General features: G+C 41.5%; 1 protein-coding gene across 3 annotated transcripts in view; it reads left to right on the top strand.

Annotated features, from left to right (window-relative positions):
• The window catches only part of ADAM23 (ADAM metallopeptidase domain 23), a 171,298-nt gene extending 158,411 nt beyond the window's left edge, over positions 1-12,887 (top strand). For 2 of the 3 annotated variants that reach the window (XM_045078650.1, XM_013062339.2), the window contains one exon: positions 9,445-12,887. In XM_045078650.1, the coding sequence (XP_044934585.1) occupies positions 9,445-9,493 (49 nt within the window). In that variant the 3' untranslated portion in view covers positions 9,494-12,887. Of the gene's footprint in view, positions 1-2,377; positions 2,469-9,444 lie in introns of all 3 variants that reach the window. The other variant, XM_013062340.2, reaches the window with a different exon arrangement.
• The last annotated feature ends 3,389 nt before the right edge of the window (positions 12,888-16,276 follow it).

The raw sequence follows: 16,276 nt of genomic DNA on the forward strand, positions 1-16,276 counted from the left end.
GGTTTGTGCCTATTTCTGGTTGTGACAGGTAAGTCCATATGAGTGTATTTTTTTCCTAAAAATAGATTTGTTATTTATTATCCTTGGTTGATGCACTATTTTTATTAGCTGATTGTTTTCCTTCTATATCTAAATTTTGCCATAATTGCTAAATCACAGATGTAAATTTTTAAAAATCCACAATGGTACAGTACAAATTGTTTTAAAACTTCCTGGCTTAGCTGATAGTGTCATGTTCATTCACTCGCTAAGGATTCCATGGACAGAGGTTTGGGGTTTTTTGTGTGTTTGGGATTTTCTTGGGGGGCGGGGGTGGGGGGCTTTTTTTTCTACTCTGTAGTTTAGAACTGTAAATCAGGAATCATTTCTCATGAATTATGTATTGATTCTAACCCAGCCTGTTTTCTGAGCTAGTAAAGGGCAGATCATGCCTAAAGCATAATGTACGCGGAAATATAAATATTTTCTCCGTGTTTGTTTCAAAATGTGTTTCCGTATAAAAGGGTGGGAAGGAAATACATATAAATGGAATGTTTTGTTAGAGCAGGGGTTCTCGAACTTTCCATAAGAGGCCAGGGGGTAAATAGTTTTGACTTTGCAGGCCACAGGATGTTTGCCACAACCTGTGACTCTGCTGTCTTCGCACAAAAGCTACTTGTAAACAACATGAAAAGGAATGAGTGTGGCTGTCTTCCAATCAAATTTCTTCACAAAAACAGGAAGTGGGGCCAGATTTGGGCAGTGGGCTATAGCTTGCTGACCCTTGATTTATAGCATAAGCTTTAGAGTCAGACAAATCAGTCTTCAAATCTTGCCTCTGTCACTACGTTCTAGAAGGCACGGTTTCTTCTTCTATTAAACAGGGATAGTCATCATTCCTACCTCGTACGGTTTTTGTGAGGATCCAGTGAGCTAATATTTGTCACGTGCTTAGAACCACACCTGACACATAGTAAGTGCTCAGTGCACAGTGACCAGCCTACCTTTCTTGCTCTCTTATTACTAGTTATTATTATTTGTGCATTGCTGAAGGCCACTGAGATGTGTGTTTTGTAGGACTTCAGCGGTTAGTCTTAAGAAGGTGTCACGAGCCCGCAATCCTGAAGAGACCACATCCTCAAACCCCCATCGGAGCTCTCCTCCTACCTTTCCCCTCACTCGGACAAGCACTGGGTGGTCTCTGAATCAAAAATGTGTGATCACACGATTTTAGTGCTGCTCAAAGTGGCATCCATTTATGTACACAGTTGAGGGCACCAATGTGAGCAGAAAAGAGAATTTTTTTTTTTCACACAGAAATGAATATAGTCACAAAGTCGAGGGGTTTAGGGAAAATACCAAAAGGGGCTTTATGACTTCCGGGAACAGGATATTCAGTCAGGCCTGGAAGTATGCTGCCGATGGGGGCCCTGTACCCATGTATCAGCATCCCGAAGGATGTGATATTCAAAATAATTCTTGTAATAAAGTCAAAGTCACTTACATTGAGAACTCGAGGTAAGGCATTTTCCCCTGTGAGTGGAGAGGATGTGCTGTCCTGTGTATCACCTCTGACTCCAACGGCTGATGGAAACTCCACCTTGGGTTTTCTGTCTTACTCTCCTTTCTGCTCCCTTTTATCTCCAAGCCTCAACTTGCAAATGGGGACTCGAAAGACAGTCTCCACTGAACCTACAGAATCTCATTTCCTTTTCCCACAGAATCCCCCAGAGGAATTTTAGGGTTCCTCCCTGTCTTGCCTTTGGAACCACCCGCCATTGTTGTTTCAATACTGTGTGGATCCCTACAGTGAAGAAATGCCTCTCAGAGCAAGGCTTCAAAGTCAGATCTTTATTAGTAACCTCCTTCTAAATTTTAAATGTGAACTGTTTCCACATGGGGGATTTAAAAAAAAAAAAAAAAGTAGCCTTTGGACCACTTGGTGCGGGGCTTGAAAGAGCACTTGATTAGAATATTTGCCCCTCTTTTCCTGCCCTCATGGGCCAGTCAGGTCAGGCTAATCCACACCCATCTGTGTTCTTGATGTGCTCTTTTGCTTGTTTGATTCATGATACTGGGAAGGAGAAGGAGAAGAAAGACGGGCAGTGCCGGCTGTTGGGGGGCATTTGCTTCCAGTTTGGTGGCAGGTGAATTTAAAGGAAGCTCAGTGTCAGCAGTGCGGACACTCTAGATGTGGAGGCCATTCCTCTCCAAGCAGTAGCTCTCTGTAACAGCAGAAGGGCAATTAAGCTAAGTCAATAAAGGTGATTGACGTGTTTAGCAATTTTTTTTTTTTTATGCAGGGTATTTACTTCCTGAAACCACTTAACTGCCTTTCCCTTGTGGTAACGACAGGCGTTGGCTCATATGACTTTCTTCCCATGATCCTTTGTCACAGGTCCTAGTGCCACCAATCTCATAATAGGCTCCATCGCTGGTGCCATCCTGGTAGCAGCTATTGTCCTTGGGGGCACAGGATGGGGATTTAAGTAAGCAACAGCGCATGTCTGCTTCTCAGTGGCTCTGGCACTTCTCTTTTCTGCTTACATAACCAAGTTTTGAGTTCCTGCTACAAGATTGCCAGGTTTAACACTAAACTGCTACAAGTAAATATTTTTATTGAGAAATGGGTTAGGAAAGAAGAAACATGGATCCACAGATGTCGTCTTCAGGCTCGTAGGAGGACAGGAAATGTAGAAGGCATTCCACATGCATAAGCTTCAGGAGAACAAAGCAGAGGTTCTTCAGGAGAAGACACTCCAACTTTTAGGAGTAAGCATCCTGAGATAAAGTTTTTTATACATGATGATTAGGAAACTAGATAGTCGGAACTAAGTGGATATAAATCCTTTGCATTTGTTTAAAACTGGTTTAGAGTCCACTGACATTTTGAGGTTTTCACAATCGAAGTAACTATTTGTTCATTATTTTTCACACATAACATTATACATAACTTTGTGATTTGAAAAGCTTCCTTATTTTATAAAATACAGATTTAAAAATTTTACTAATTCCCTAACCAACTGAATTGGTTTCACATTGGAATTTAAAATGTGTGGTGTGGTGATACCTGAATATTTTCTAAATAACTGCAAATTAACTGGTATGTTTCCATAGTAACCTTTTAGTTCAGACTGTGCATGGATCACTGAACTAAGTTTGTTCAAATACACATGGCAGAAATTTATAAATCAATCTTAATTATGATCAAAATCTGTAAAGCTATCTTATCAAGTTTAGGTGTTTTCATAGCTCAGATTCATTGGATAATTACTTTTTATGTCTTTTCATACTTTGGTGGCTTGGTTACTATGCTTTATAGATAAAAATTCCTGTGCCAAATACTCCCTGTGATAAATTAAGTCCCAACCAGATCTATGGGAACAAATTTAAGTGGGAAATAAGACCATTACCTAAATTCAAAGCCCACTCTGCCTCCATCTGGTTACTCAATAGAGGAAGTTTTTTACTTGAATTATCTGAATAATTGCATCAATTATGAACTTTATGCTATTTTACATTTTGAATCCTGAATTCAAAATGTTGAAGCCAGGTAAAATGTTATTAGAAACTGAATATGAAGGAAAAACAAACCACATGATGATCTCAATACATTCAACATTTTCTGCTAATTTTGTTACATTAACATTTAATGAGTAAGCCTACAAGCTGTTGAATGGCTTCAACTTGGAAAGTAGTTACCAAATGGCACTTCCTTTTTACAGAGATATTTTTAAACTTGAACTTGTTTGCTGAAACTGTAGTTTTGGCATCATTGTGTTTTCAAAAACACACACAAAATGGGCAGCTCAAACTTGAATTTCTCCTTGTGGTATTAACAAAACGTTGCCCAGATAATGAGTCAGTCATGATACCTAACAACAAACAACAAAAGACATATATGTTGTTGTTGTTCTTTGGTTTTGGCTAACCTAATTCAAGCAAAAATTTTTTCTTAGTGCCATATTCCTGTTAAAAAGTCATTGCATATTATGGTAGTTCCATGATCTGTTATTATTTTATAATGCTCCCTTGAACTTTTTATAAATATGCTTCAAGAAAAATAAATTTGGCTTGTGCCCAAACTTAAGCCTTCTTGGCATCAGGAAGCCTCAGTTTCAAGAGCTGGAAAACAGTCCTATGCATCTTTTGCTCTCCAGCCACACACAACACCAAATTGACCATCTCGGCCTTTGGAGACAAGAGCACTGTTCTGTAGCAGGACCTCAAAACAGTGGCCTGGCCTAGCGCACAGCTTGAATTGCATGTTTCTTTGGGGAAAAATGGAAAAGCCTTCATCACTGTGTATATAAGTGGATTAGGCCCTGTGCACATTATTTACATGTGAGAAATAAGTCTGATCATCAGAAGAACAGAGAAAAGGAAAGGGAGATGGACACCTAGTGAGGTGAGAAACAGCCCCTGCTGACCGCCGAGTGGGGACTACCATGCAGACATGCATACTGCTGTGCTAAGCCAATACCCCTTCCCGTGCCCTACGACCCTAACAGTTACTGTAAAGGAAACCATTATAGGGAGGCACACGATAATGTGAAGTATCTTTACCTAAAGCAAAGAAAAAGCAAAACCAGAATAATGCTTTAATTTTAGAAGTTTAAACTTGGAGGAGCCACTGCTCTTTGTGATGACTATTGATTGCTATCTGAATTAGCTTTAGATTTTAACAGTCGCCACATGGTTTACATTAAACGTTAAACCACTACTTCCACTTTGCAAGAAAAGGCTTTGGGTGCCCGATGATGCAGGTTAGGTTTTACCCCCACTTGGGGATTTTGGAGACTCTTGGTCTAGAAGTTATTTGCTAATTGAACTGAAAGTCTTTGAGATTTTCACTGAGTTCAGTGTAAATACAAAAGAAGGTCATTTAGGATCAGAAATAGAAAATAGTTTGTAAAAGAGATTGCTCTAAATCTGGCCATTGGAAATCTTTCCTGGAATCGTGTTTTACTAAAAGAGAAAAGCAAAGCAAGTAGCAAAGTTGCCTGAAGAATTGGAGGGTCCTTAAACTTTTAGGTCAAGGGAAAGCATGTTAACTGCTCAACGGAAGTATTGCTTTTTCCTGAAGTCACGTTTCTTGGGCTGGAACACCGTGAGTCATTAAAATGTAGAAGAAGTGTCATACCATACCTGTCCCGTTCAAGTGTAAGGGAGAAAACAGCTTTGCTCTGACCCCTGACAATGTCTGCCATTCTCTACAGACTTTTTCTTAAGCCATATTTCCTCTGAAATAGGTGGTAAAAAGCATGAGTCTCTGTGAGTGTGCATGCACGTGTGACGGTGTGCACCTTTGTGTGAATAAGTGATAATGAAGTTTGGTCAGGATAATTGTGATAAAAACCAATACACATCTAGATGACTTTTTTCTAGCAGAATAATAGTTTGCAAGCTTTGCTTAATGCAAAAAAGATTTCCATAAGCAATGTTGTAAAACTCCCAAGAATGAAAAAAAAAATACTTTATTTGGTAGGCTATTTTATTGAACACATCCTGATACATAGGGTAATAATGTGTAGTAACACATACTCTGGAAGTAGTTTTTATGGATTCCCAGTCTTCAGAGCATTAGTTCATTTCTCTGAGAAATCCTGTGAAAAATGAAGGTAGCTTCTTGGCACACTGAATTGTCCAACTTTTCTCCCAAATTTGCATCTTTTTACAAGCTCAGTGCCTCCATGTTCCTTTTCCTCTCCATCACCTATACACACAGACTAAAGCTAAGGGTTGTGCTGCAGAGTATTGCAAACCTTGGTCCTGGTTGACTCTCAAAGACTCATGGCCTCTGTTCAGTTTTGAATAGTAATGCTGCTTGATTCGATTTTTAGGGTTGTTGCTTTTACTAGACACTAGATGTAGACAAGTAGATGAAGGGCCATTCTGTAGCATCTTCTCTAAATCTTAGGAAAGGTAAAAAATACATGAAAAGACAACTTGAAGTTTCTATTTGAAAATGAACAGAATTGCCATTGCCACCTTGGACCTGGCTTTTTATTGGATATTCCCTAAATTTGAATATAGGAATGAGATGTGAGCGATATAGCTATTTACATGCCAAGGAAGTATGTGAACACCATAAACCACGGTGCTTAGAAAGAGAAATTCTAGGTGATAATAGGAAAGGAACGTGAAGGTAACAGAGACAGCTTGTTGATTGGATTTGAGGATGAGCCTTGAGCTCTTGCAACCATGTTACCACGCCTCAGACTATGGAGACCTGCTACCATGTCCCTTTTCTACCACTGGCTCTCTCAGTGTAATTCGGTGGCAGTAGTGGTCATACGTTTGGCAGAGCTGCTCTTGATGTTAAAAGTGTTACTTTACTAAATCTGTATAGTAACCGTGATTTCCTCTCTATGAGAAGTTACTTGGGTTACAAGTTCTTACTGAGCCTGATCTCGACCATAAGCAATTCTGTTTGTTCTGTGATCATTTCAGAGGACGTGCTAAAGAACAGGTTAAAGAGAAGGTATTCACAGGAATGATATGTAAAGGATCATATCTGGGTTTGTCACAAGGAAAGTTGAAATTCTGAATATCAAATTGGATGAAACTCGGAAGGAATTTAATATTGCTCATTCTCTTTTCTCAAAAGAGTAAATATCTTTTGTTTTTTTATTTTTATAGAACTAGGAAATGGAATTAATTGTAGGTAGTCTTCCTATGAGGAAAACCAAGCTGCTGCGTATCTGAATCCCATGACCATATCCCAGTGGGGAACAAGGAACCTAATTTCTTAAACCCTGCAGCTCCTGGGTTAGGCACTTTCTCACTCAGACTTAGTGGCCTGGCCAGGAAGATCCAAGATCAGCGCCCTGACTCAGCCCTCTGGGGAAGTGAGCGCTGTCAAAGGTAGCTTACAACGGTCCCCTAGGAGGGGTCGTGAGTGATGGATTCTTGGTGAGCAGTGATAACTCATTGTGGAAAGATAAAAAGGTGATAGCAGTGGGTAAATAACTTTGAAAGAACTAGAGGCTTTACAGACCAGAGATGGCTGTTGTTACTTAAAGAGCTTTGTTTTGATGTTGTATAGCTATATAGGTATATAACATATGTTGTAGAAAAAAGTACAGGTTTTTCAGACATCATCAAGATTGGTGAAAACTGGGTCAAAGCAAAACTTATGGATTATGTTAATATTATACAATGATTCTGAAATACCTTAAGGGTTATGATGAGAAAGTTTGTTGCCTTCCCAATCCTAGTGAGCGGAGGGAATTCAGTTGAAACAGTGTGTAAGGGAGACAGCAATTATCTACCCGTGATAGTTGCACTTTCACATTAAAATGGAAAAAAAAAAAAAGATTTTTTTCATATAGAAAATTCAGAGCAGGCAGTTCTCAATATATGGTGAATTCTTACAACTCACCTTAGTAGTTTTGCCGTTGATACGGGAGGAGCCCTCACGGTCAGCCTGCTAGAGGAGGGTTCCTCTCTGTGCTCATCACAGGGCCCTGCCTTCCTCCCTCTGGGACGTCTGTAGGGGAAATACAGTGCCCTGTTGGTAGTCAGGGTCCATTTTCCCATATAAATACATGGTTCTACAGGGTGGCATGGCCTCCTGGTCTGACCTGGGAACTCATTCACCCCGTAGAATAGATTTTCTTTAAAATAATGCAATCTGAACTTCCAACACTGACTTTGAAAAGGAGCACAAGCTTTTGGACACTGGAGGTTGACTGTGTGCCGGGCTGAAATGGGAATTCGTATCTCCCTTTAAAAATGAGCTGGATTGCAGTTAAGACCTTGGACATGGCTAGTTATCTGCCATTCCCTGAATTTGAATAAGGGAATTTAGACACGAACAGTGCAGTCATTTACACACACAGCACTAGCTGGCTTGAGCTTTCCTCTGTATTCGTTTTTAATTGAGGGGGCATGAGTTTCACATTTCTCTTCATTTCCAACAATAGATAGCTAAATTGGCTGGAACCCCTGGTCCTTCAGGGTCCTTTGGCAAGGTCAAGCAGTGCTTGTTTTTCCCCATGTGATTCACGGGTAGAGCTGTTCCTTATACACCATACACCTACCCTTAAGGGCTGTGAGTGTGGGTAGTAGGCACAGGTCCAGTGCTCTGAAGCAAACACATTCTGCCAGATACATTATGGGAGAGGTCCCTTTTGGAACCCCAAGCAGCAGCAATCAAGAACATTGACTCAAAAGAAAGTTGTTGAAGGTGACGGGGACTGGGGAAAAAGGAAGTAGCACTGTTGCAAATACCGGCTAGCCAACAGACCGCAGGCTTAGGCCATTAATGAAGCCATTTTAATGAAACCTTCTAAAAGCAAAGGGAGATTTTTCTTTCAAGTTTCATTTTTTAAAATTTTTGTTCTTTCAAAAGAGAAGTATCAAAGTGGTCCTCTTGGGAGAAATGAGAACTTTGTGGGCTGCCTTTATACATATTTTGAGCTTTGGTATTGTTTTTATTTTGAATTACGTGGCGGGGAGGAGGAGGAGGAGGAACATGCTGTAATTTTTTGGCACTTAAGAATGAAAGGAGATCCGGCTGGCCCTGAGAGGGCAGAGGAGAGAGGAATCTCGGGGCCTCCCCGGGCTCCAGTCTTGCATGAAGCCCCGATGGCAGCGCTGCACCCGCCCAGTGCGCAGACTAAATGCATGAGCCCCTTGCTTGATGCCCCACATGAAGCCAGACCATGGGGAGGTTGCAACCAACTTCTGTTGTTGCCTTGTAGTGTCTTGCCAGTTCTTTTCTTTTTCTCTTTTTCAACGTAGGAACCACTTTTTAGGAGACTGGACACTGTGAGCGAGGCGTTTTAACTTGCTTATTTCCACTAGGCTTAACTGCTGCATTTGCTTAACTAACCCGAGCCTGTGTCCATTCTCCTTGGAGTGTACTGTCTTACCGTGCACTCTGGTTTTCAACTTTCTAGATATGAAAAATGCTTGTTCCATGGTGGGGTAAGAGCTCACACATCAAGGCAGCATGATAACTGGTTCTCTATCACGCTATCTCTAAACACGATAACAAGGCTCTTGGCCCTCTTGGCAAAGGCCAGTCCACTGATGGAGAACTCTCAAGTCCTGGAAGGAGGCAGCTAAAAGCCCTTCGGAGTTTCATGTAGCTCCCCTAATAAGCCCCTAGAATGTGGGAAGAGCACTTCCTGTTATGTTCATCTGGTTAAAATTAGCCCGTAGCCTTTACTTCTGAAATAAGAGACTGATTGGGCTGCGGAGGCTTCCAATGATTTAAAATGCACAACTCGAAGCTTCTTTGGGTCTTTACAAATGGAAGGACTCTAGCAGAGATGTTGTAAAGACACTCAGACATGTGAGCTGTCCCACATCTCCAGTTATTTTGGGAAGGCCGCCCCCCGTGTGAGTTGATTACTTTGCTCTGGAACTAGCGTTGTTGTCATTCTCATCATCCTGCTCTCATCATGATCTGATTAATATTGTGGATTTTTCCCTCTCTGCCTGCATCTCTGGAAGAAATGTCAAGAAGAGGAGATTCGATCCCACCCAGCAGGGCCCCATCTGAGTCTGCAGCGGCAGCGGGTGAGCGGTGCCTCGCACCGGTGGATTCTGGGTGCGACAGACCCGCTGCACCGTTGCTGGAGCTGTTGCATCTGTAAGCAAGACCACTGGGTGGTAACGACCACAGCACTGAAGTTGGGGGACAGGGATGGGGGAACAGGAAACTGTCCTTTGGGGAAATCATTTCAAAGAACCCCTCTTACCACCTGTCAAGAAAAGGGGATCAAAGACAATGTTATAAAAAGAACTATTTCAGAATCTTTTTTTTTTCTAACTGAAGGAAGAAGGAACAATAACGGAAAATTAAGTGCAATAAAAGAACCATTAAAAAATAGCAAAAGATTTTTTTTCTTTCCTCAGCCTGCTGGCACTTACTACCTTCTAAATGATTTGGCATGATTTTCTTTTCTTTTCCTACCAATGACACACTCCAGTGGCATGAAGATCTAATTTTCGAAAGGGTAAAATCCGCATGGCCTATCTACAACAAGCAGCTAGCAAGCCATCCACAGCAAAACCTGCAGCTGAATTCCCGAGGTGAACCGGCCGGGGAACAGGGGGGTGCTGTCCGGCCCTCACCCCCTTGTCTAGGCCAGCCACGAGAGACCCCACGGACCCCTGCTCATGTTGAGTCCTTTTCCCCGTGTGCTCGCCTGGACCAAGCATCCTTTGGAAATGGGAGCTGGAATTTGAACAATGATGCTATTGTATAGTTCTTTTATAAATGTAAATATGGAAATAAGAGATTTTGACATCATTTTCACTTGTCTGTACTGGAATATTTTTCTTGTAAAAGTTCTCTGTAGATTGGAGTTTATTGTTTGCTCCCCATCTTTTGGGTTCTTTTCGCTGTTTTCTCTCTCTCTTCTCTGGTAACGTGTTGTTCAGTGATTTGGGGGCTTGCTTCAAAAAAGACAGATGTAGCCACAGATGCAGGGAGTTTGGGCACAAAGCAGGTGCAAGTGAACAAGGAAATGCGTGAACAAAATGAAATGCTTGAAACCAAAAATGAGCAAAAGCGGGGCGGGGGGGTGGGACACAAACAACTAAATAACCCATACTAAAAATACAAAAATTATGTAAATGCAAATATATGTACTGACCAGTCTAACATTTTGTGATGTCATTATACATGTATGTATATAATGTAAGAAAGTAGACACCCTCTCAAAGGAATCACAAAAGTGCCAAGCTCATGATTTGCATTTTTGGTTTTGACAGTTTTTCTTTCCCTGTCTTTAATGTGAAAGGAGAATGAACTTAAAGCCTTAAATTAAAAAATAACTTTTCAAGGTTAAAAAACTGGGGGGGGGGGGAGTTACACTTTCCATTTCGTTCACCGCTGTTGTTGTCCATATCTCATCCATGCTTCCTCTCCCCGCCTCGAAAGACGTGGTAGAACCCCACTGGCAAGCTGGTAACGGACACACAGCAGGGGCTGCCTTCTTGTGAGTGTTGCTATCGTGGGCTTTACGTCTGTGTGGTGTGTTTTCAGATGAATCTTGTCAGGAGCCCGTAGTGTGTTACCGGTCTGTGGAATGTTCTGGATTGCGATGGGATTCTGCTGTTCACAAATGTGTCCATCTTCTTTGGCCTCCAGGCAGATGTGCCGATGTAATCTGGGTTCCCAAGTCCCTCTTGAGTTTCCTTCACTGACACCACTTTCTTCCATGTAGGGTCAAGATAGTGTCCGTTCAAGGGCATAGTATATACAGCGAATGAAGAAATCTGGTCCTGACTTGGTTTTGAATGTAGAAACTTGTACGTGAGTCCTTCACTCAGCACCCACTTAGACACTTGCAGATGAGCTTTCCTGAAGCACCCCCTCCCCAGCCCAAGAGCCTGCACTTCTCTCACACCCTCTTTTCAGGAACAGGACACGCCATCGTCTGTTCGTTTCATGACAACCAAATGAATCGCTAGATTTGGCTTTCAGCCCCTTTTCAGCAAGATTCATGACACCAGTCTCACAATTTTTGCTTCGATTTTGGAAAGGATAACGTGCTAAAAATGTACTGCTTAAAACTGTGAGTTTTTTTCTTCCGGTATATTGAATTGTGGCCATATCACAGTCTCAGAGCAGAAACCTTACTTTCAGTATGCTCCAGGAGATCAATACCTAACCTCAATCCTGTTACTGCTTTCTGAGTAATAGGTGCTACCCAGGTCAGCAGTCTTTCTCTAGAACTAGCTGTACATTTGTGTCCTAACAACAGGGCTATCTCCAAGGTTTATCAGCCTTATCCTCAGCTTCATGAGACACGGGCTGTATCCCTCCACCTAGTGGCGATGGCTCTTTCAGTCCAGAGAAAACTCAGATTACTTGGCATCTCTTCCTGTCACCGTATTGTTTATGTCTTTGTTGCTGGATCCTACTTGCTGGCGGAATCCATCTGTTACTGACTACACCACGCACATTTCACTGCTCTTTGGGAGGCACCACATGTGACTTCACAGAACCAAACCATAGTGGTTACAAAACAAGTTAAATCTCTATTATTAACTTTTGAGCATTTCACAGACAACATTGTAAGTGTGCGATGTTACGTTTTAAATCAGACCACAGTGGTCCCCAAATATTATGTACATAATGGCAAATGTCAGTGTAACTTTTTGTTACACTGGCAGTTTCATAGGTAACCACACCTATGTTCCAATGTTCAATTATCTGTGTGTATAAGTAAAATACACAAGCTTTAAGCTACCTGTGTATGAAGATGAAAGATAATGCAACCATACCAACCGTAAACAATGGATTATACTTACTTTGGGTGGTATTCGGTTATGTCGTTCCAAACTCTTTGCTGTTTTTTCTCTTGCACATGCCATTCATTTGCTGATTTTTGTGGTAAGAATAGTCCTTTTTATTAATTTGAGCTCAAAGTCCAAATGTGTCACTGTCTTACTGTTACCCAACAAGAGTTAGTGTTCAGTGATGACAAGTTCCCGTTTCATCCGCTCTTCTTTGCCGCATTAATTAATGACACCTGGATGAGGAGGTGTGCGCTAACTTCATTGCTCACCTGGGATCCTGCATGAGCCCACTGAATTAGTGCTACTCCTATTAGATAAATGAGCAGTACACATAGGTGCATGTTATGAAACATGAATCACATAGAGCTGTGGAGTTTTACCAAGTAGTGTGTTTTTTGTTTTCATTTTTGTTTCCACTATGCAAAGATGGGAAATGCACAAACTTCTCAAAGACTCCAGTGTCTGAAGAACTTAACAAATAATACTTGAACCTTTCTTTAAAGTCATCCCATCATATTTTATAGTCATGGTTGCTTCCATTGTTAACTTTTGTTTTTAAATGGTTTGTAATTTTTTAAGTGTACAACCTGAAGTTTTGTTTGAAGTTAATAAATTCATTCATAATCTCGTTGGCTGCCTATGAATGGAGATTCAGTGGTCATTGTACGCATCTTTTAGTCCAGTGTGTATTAAAATCGTTGCTAAGATAGATTGTTGTAGCTTTATGCTTTGACCAGTTTTCTTAGGCCCCCTTTTTTGTGTTATCTTGTGGTGTTGATGAAATGGCCACATGCCTGATATCAAGAGTTTTTTCTTAGCACGGGCTTCTCAATCAAAGGCTCACTGAAAATTAAAGCAGTCAATGGAGCCAAATAAAAATCTCTGATTCATGAGAAACATATTCCTGATTAGATCAGTTTCATTGGAGTTATTGGAAATGCTCTACCTCTTATAAATGGGGGGAGCTCACTTCAGGATCATACCATTATCAATTTTTTTTTTTCTTTAGTTTCTCTCTTCTGCATCTAAAGGGGGTAACTAGGGATAAGATCCACACTTCTGACCTGGTACAGAATTTACAAACAAGCTACAAAGAAAATAGAAGTATTTGGTTATACAAATAGTTTTATCAAAAACATTCAAAGAAAGAAATTTCCTCACACCTTACATGAAATTGGTTACCAAATGATACTCCTTCTTTACAAGTGTCTTTCAGTCTGTCTCCTCCATTCTTGGTTTGACCTCAGCTGACTCAGGTAACTCAACGTATATCTACCACACTGACGTGCAGAGAGGCTGATCTGATCACATCGTTCTGCTGAAAGTTTGCAGGGAGGGGTTCTTCATATCCTCTAGGATGAAGTTCAAACTTAATAGTGTAACTAAAACATCTGCCTGCCTTTCACAGCCTCAACCTTGTTTATTTTTCTATTGGCTTATCCTCTCAGTCCCCTAACTTAAGATTCCCCTCCAAGAGCCTCTGCTACCCAAGCTGAATAATCTGTTGGAAATTTTATGTCCATTCACCATAATCTCTTTGTTTCTATGTCATTTCATGTAATAAAAAATATAGTAACACTTTAAAATAACACAAGTATCATACTTTAAACCAGAAGAAATTTTAGAGTATCATTTTAAGTTTGACTTTAGAAAAGTTATCTGATTTTTTTGATGTGTTTTCCTTTAAATCGTTCTGTTTTTGAGGTTGACATTGAAATGAGTTCTACCCCATGCTCCCTTGGATGCTGACTGAGAAAGGAGTTCTGAAACCAGAAACTTCCTAGACACAGAACAGCAGCCCTGGAGTGAAAAGTTTGATGTGAATAATTAAGTAGATGATCCATATGCTTACAATAGAATTCTTTTTTTAAGGTTTTATTGAGATAGAGCGTGTGTGTGCACATTCGAGTGGGGGGAAGAGGGAGAGGGAGGTGCCAAGAGAGAGGGAGGGGGAGAAGTGAACTCGCCACAGAGCGGGGAGCCCCACGTATGGCTGGATCCCAGGACTCTGGGATCGTAACCTGAGCAGAAGGCAGACACTTAACTGACTGAGCCACCCAAGCACCCCTTAAAATGGAATTCTTAAGTCACTTGAAATTTAAGATAGGCACCCTTTAGGTTAATGTGCAAGGGTTGGGGACTTCCATTTGTCAATTTACTCATTCAGGAACTATTTCGGAAGCCTCTATGCCAGGAACTCCTCGAGGGAATTGAAGGAACAATGGGAAATTCTTGGTCTAAAGTTGCTCACAATTTAGAAGAGAGAGAGACAGGATTAACGTGATGCAAAATATCATGATTGGGGGAGCTGAGAACTGATGCGGGGCAGGTGGGAGAGGGATGCAGGAAGGCTTCCCGAAAGAAGTGACTTTTGAACTACCGGGAGAGATGACAAGAGTTCACTCGTCTAAGAAAGTGGGAGGCATGCGCAAGGCACAGGAAGCAATGGGTCAAGACCCAGCAAGAGCTGCTCACACTTTGGTTAAGGAATGCTACGTGTCCATGTCTCCTTCCATTCTTGCTCCTTCCCTTTTTCCTTCTTTGCCTCCTATGTTTCACGAACACTTGGTCTCTAAAAATCGTACAGTGTTGTGCCAGGTCTCAGGGACGCAGCGATGAGCTCTTAATCTTGGAAATAAAATGCAACATGTAAATACAATGTGCTAAGTGTCCTGGCAGACAGAAGAGAAGAGGGAGACTCTATCGCTGCCCTTGAGATCAAGAAGGGCTTCACAGGGGAGGTGGCGTCGAAATGCCAATAGAGTATTACCCCCACCTTAAAAGACCACCAGAGATGTGAGTCAAAGCCAATCAGCAAGGGTCGTTTATTGCAGGTTCGAACCTGGACCCCTGCGCCGCTCGCTGCCGATAACGCCGAGAGGTCCGGAGCTGGGTCGGTGCAGGGTTTTTATAGACAGATACAAACAAGTTTCGGGTGGGGCTGAGCTGATTGATTGATAGTTTGAACAGGCATACTTGGCGTCAGTGGATGGGGTCAGGGGACCCGCATGCGAAAGCAGACAAAGCAATCTTACAGAAGCAGAACTGGCCGGTTAGCCCACGCATGCGAGAAAAGCACTATCAGGATATTGAAGGCCTGGTTACTTATCAAGTAAAGACAATTGGGAGTCTCCTGGTGGAATGTTACATTCCTGCTATCAAGCATCCTTGTTAATGAGATTTAGGTTTAGAAGTATTTACTTTTCCTTCTACCTCCACCTCCTTCGGTTTTTCATGGAGGGGAGGGTGACATTAGGGCTATTGATAAGGTAACTTCTTTGTTGTAAATCTCAAGGACATTTGCAAACCAAGGGAGACTCCTACCTTGCAGGACTGTGATCTCTGCAAGTTAACTATTTATCGTAACTATTTTTTACATGGTGCAGCCAATTCATACTTTAAAAATATTGAGTGGATCCAGGTGGTACAGTCAGGGGTGCCTGAGGAATGCTACACCTATGGAGGGGAGCGGATGGAAGGGGGGGGTGCAAGGCGCCAGCTCCTGCTTTGTCCTCAGCCAGCCTCCTGCTCCTTCAGCATTTGAGAAAAAAGCTGAGCCATTGGACCTAATGTCATCATAACTTATTGTTAGGTTAACCAGGACTCATTTTGGTTGGTGGAAGTCCACTCATAAATTCCTTGAAGAAGAACAACCTATAACATTGAGTCTAACTTGCAGCTATCTGAATTCTTCCAGCTTGTGTGGAGATAATGACTATAAGATTCTCTGCCAGAATCTTGTATTCTTTAAATATTTTCCCACTGTGTGCTTGCTCACCATGGCTCAGTCTTAAATGTTTGGGGCTGTCAGTGATGACAATGAGGGCTTTTTGACCTGACCTGTAAATTTCTAATATTTTCTTCACATAAAGATCCCTGGCTTAATTTTAGTCTGGAGCAGGGGATGGATAAAAACCACTAATATTTTTAATGCATCATTTAGTGGGTCCTTCGATTAATGAAGGGTCAAAATCATTTTCTAAGTGTGGGTGCATTTCCGGTCCAGTAAAGTTCGTGTTTATCCGTCTTTTAT

The sequence above is a fragment of the Mustela putorius genome, unplaced genomic scaffold (assembly GCF_011764305.1).
Source record: "Mustela putorius furo isolate JIRA1106 unplaced genomic scaffold, ASM1176430v1.1 tig00000275_pilon_pilon_pilon, whole genome shotgun sequence".
NCBI classification, from domain to species: Eukaryota; Metazoa; Chordata; class Mammalia; order Carnivora; family Mustelidae; genus Mustela; species Mustela putorius.